Here is a 2,825-nt window from a genome sequence, read left to right on the forward strand (position 1 = left end):
TTTGGCTATAGTCACTTGGTGAGGAAAGTAGTCCCAAGCTCTACTCTAAATATACCTGTGCACTTAGCTAGGTGTGACATTGGTGCAAGTAACTGAAATGCTTTAAGCTCCTCTGTTAAATGCCTAATCCCTTTGCCTAATGTAACCTTTGCAACTTCAATGTGGCCTGAAATGTGGGAAAGCTTGAATCCCAGCTGGGGAGATCTTCTACTGAAGCAAACTCTCTTTTAAAATTATGCATTGAGTCTTCCCCTGATTCTAAAATGTCAGTAAGTGTTAGAGGCTGTTTTTTATCTTTTGTTCTTTCACACTGGGAGACAAAAGGACACTCGTGCCTGAGGCATTCACTGGAATGGATGTAGTTTCATTTTGACTTTTGTACACTCACACTTATGACAGTGATTACTATCTGTAAAATGGGCCAAGACATTTGCTAACCTGAATGGGATGCTGAAGATGACCATAAATAGTTTAAAACACAAAACAGTGGTGGTGATTTTAAAATTATGATGCCACAAACTTCCATCTGTGCTGTTAAAGTATTTTGTACCAAATATGTCTTTGATGTAATGACAGAAGTGCAGAGCCCTCTTTGAAGAATTCTCATGCTGACTTCTTCTTGAAAGGCATTCTTTGCTTTTCCCTGTGTCTGTAATTGTCTTTCAGATTAAGAAATATAAGTAAACCAAAGTACTTTTTTTTTTTTTTTTTTAAATACTGTGTAGTGGAAGTCTGGCACAGTAAATTGTAACTCTTCCTGAAACGGTTTTTAATTTTAAAAGCAATGTGATACTTAAAGTTCTCCTGTCCCCTCTTGCTCTCAGCTTAATGACTTAAATACATCTCTGTTTCCTTTTGACTTTTGCCTAATTCTGCAGAATCAGTGCCAGGTGTATCGTATCCCCTTCAGACAGTTGGGCTGTTTGAGGGAGCCTGACACAACTGGAAGACTTGTGGAACTGGAAAACCAGTTTACCTTTCAGATTCTCTGCTGAGTTTGCAACACTGTGAGTTAGGGGAAGATGTGCCTTTTCTGTATTCACTGTAAAGGCATTAGATCTGTTTCATAGAGCTGATAGGCACTGGAGGATTCTATGCAATATTTAGAAGTGCCTCTGCATTGAAAATGTGTGAAATGTAGTTGAAAGTTGACTTGACATCTTTCTGCCTTGTCTCTTCTCCCATGTGAGTAGGTTCAGTGTCAACACAATCACTGGATTTAACAAAGCTAACTTCTTCCTTTTTTTGACAGGGCACTTCTGCCTCAGGACTGTTAAATGGTTACCCGCTCTGGGAGAATGTCACCATTTCTAAACCAAGTAACGGCTGGGCTGCTATTGGGACGCGCTCGTTTGAGTTTGCACAGTTTGACAACTTTCATGTTGAAGCTAGCTGAGTTGGCTTTTGCACTTGCACAACCCAGTTCTCATCTTACTTTGAATAAGAGCCAGCTCAAACTTTGAGGACAACTTAATGCTATGCCGAGATTGATCTGTTGGCAAGAAATCTGAATTCTGTCATTATTTGTTAAAGGTTTATTTGAGTAGGTATCAACACAACTGTAACTTTACCCCCTGGTTGCTATGGGATCTTTGCCCTTCAGTTTTTCAGGGTAAATTTTAGCTCAAGGTAATAATGAGAACAAAATCATGGATTTAAATCTCTTTTCATAACAACATCTTAACTTCCCAGCTCACATTTAAGATAACTTTAGAAGTTAACAGAAGACGGAGGCATTTTTAATGCTTACATGATTGTGTCCATTCCTTTCACTCTGAAAGAAAGAATTAAATGCCAGTAAGCCTTATGACCCAGTGGCCCCATACTTTTGTAGGTCTGTCATTTTCAGATTTCATTTGGATGAAGTACCTAGTTTTTCTATAGTAAAAAAAAGATACTTTTTTTTCTGGTTTTCTGCTCCAGTCTGAAGCTAGACATTACAGTACTCCAAGTGCATTTGATTACTTCTTCCTGATTACTTCTTCCAACTTTCATTGCCAGCCTTAAAATAGATCATATTTTCAGTGGAATGGAAATGTGCCTTATGGCTGATCAGGCAGTGCGGGATGTGCCTTACTTCTAAACTACCTCCTTTTTCCAATGAAAGGATTGAAACGGATGAAAAGATATCATAACTTGCAGTTTGTTAATGATAGCCTGGGTTTTTTTAGCATGGTTCAAAGAATAAAAATGTTGCATCATGGATGCTGGCAAGGAGAGTGCTTACTTTTGTGTCAGGTCACGTGGAAAAACTGGCCTTTTGTTCCTAGAAACTTGGACAACCATCTTTCACTTTTGATGGATCTAAAGCTTAGAGCAGAAAATAATTAAAGCATAACAATGTTATTTAACTTATTATATTACTGTAGCACAGAGGAGATATGGGTACTATCACATCTTGGTATGATGGAAAATTTAAAAAAATAGTCTTTGCCCTTAAGAGCTTGTAATCTATTCGTAAGGTAAGTGACAGCAGGTGGACACAGGCAGAATTGTTTAGAGTGCCTGGCAATGGTACTGACACATTACGGTCTGGTTTTAAACTTTTCCTAGGCATCATGGAGTAAAATTCAGAGGGAATTTCAGATCCTTGGGAAAGGAAGGACTCTGTTTTGCTGTTGCTTCATTTATTTTTTTTGTCCCAAGTTACTGTGCTACAAAAAAAGATTCATTGAGAATATGATGAGGGACTGAATGGGATTTTCATCACGGACATCCCAAATTCAGTTGGCTTCTGAATTTTCCTTGTTTGCTGTTGGTCAGTTTGAATCAAGATGATGTCTGTTGCCATAACGACAATGCCTCCTCTGTCCATCTACTTTTCA

The 2,825-nt window shown here is 38.3% G+C and overlaps 1 protein-coding gene across 1 annotated transcript in view; it reads left to right on the top strand.

Moving 5' to 3' along the window:
- The window catches only part of GALC (galactosylceramidase), a gene marked incomplete at its 5' end in the record, with an annotated part of 24,597 nt that extends 23,201 nt beyond the window's left edge, over positions 1-1,396 (top strand). The window contains one exon of the mRNA XM_009704829.1: positions 1,253-1,396. Within this exon, the coding sequence (XP_009703131.1) occupies positions 1,253-1,396 (144 nt within the window). The remainder of the gene's footprint in view (positions 1-1,252) is intronic.
- Positions 1,397-2,825: the final 1,429 nt, after the last annotated feature.

Source organism: Cariama cristata, unplaced genomic scaffold (assembly GCF_000690535.1).
Source record: "Cariama cristata isolate BGI_N322 unplaced genomic scaffold, ASM69053v1 scaffold11547, whole genome shotgun sequence".
In the NCBI taxonomy this organism is placed as follows: Eukaryota; Metazoa; Chordata; class Aves; order Cariamiformes; family Cariamidae; genus Cariama; species Cariama cristata.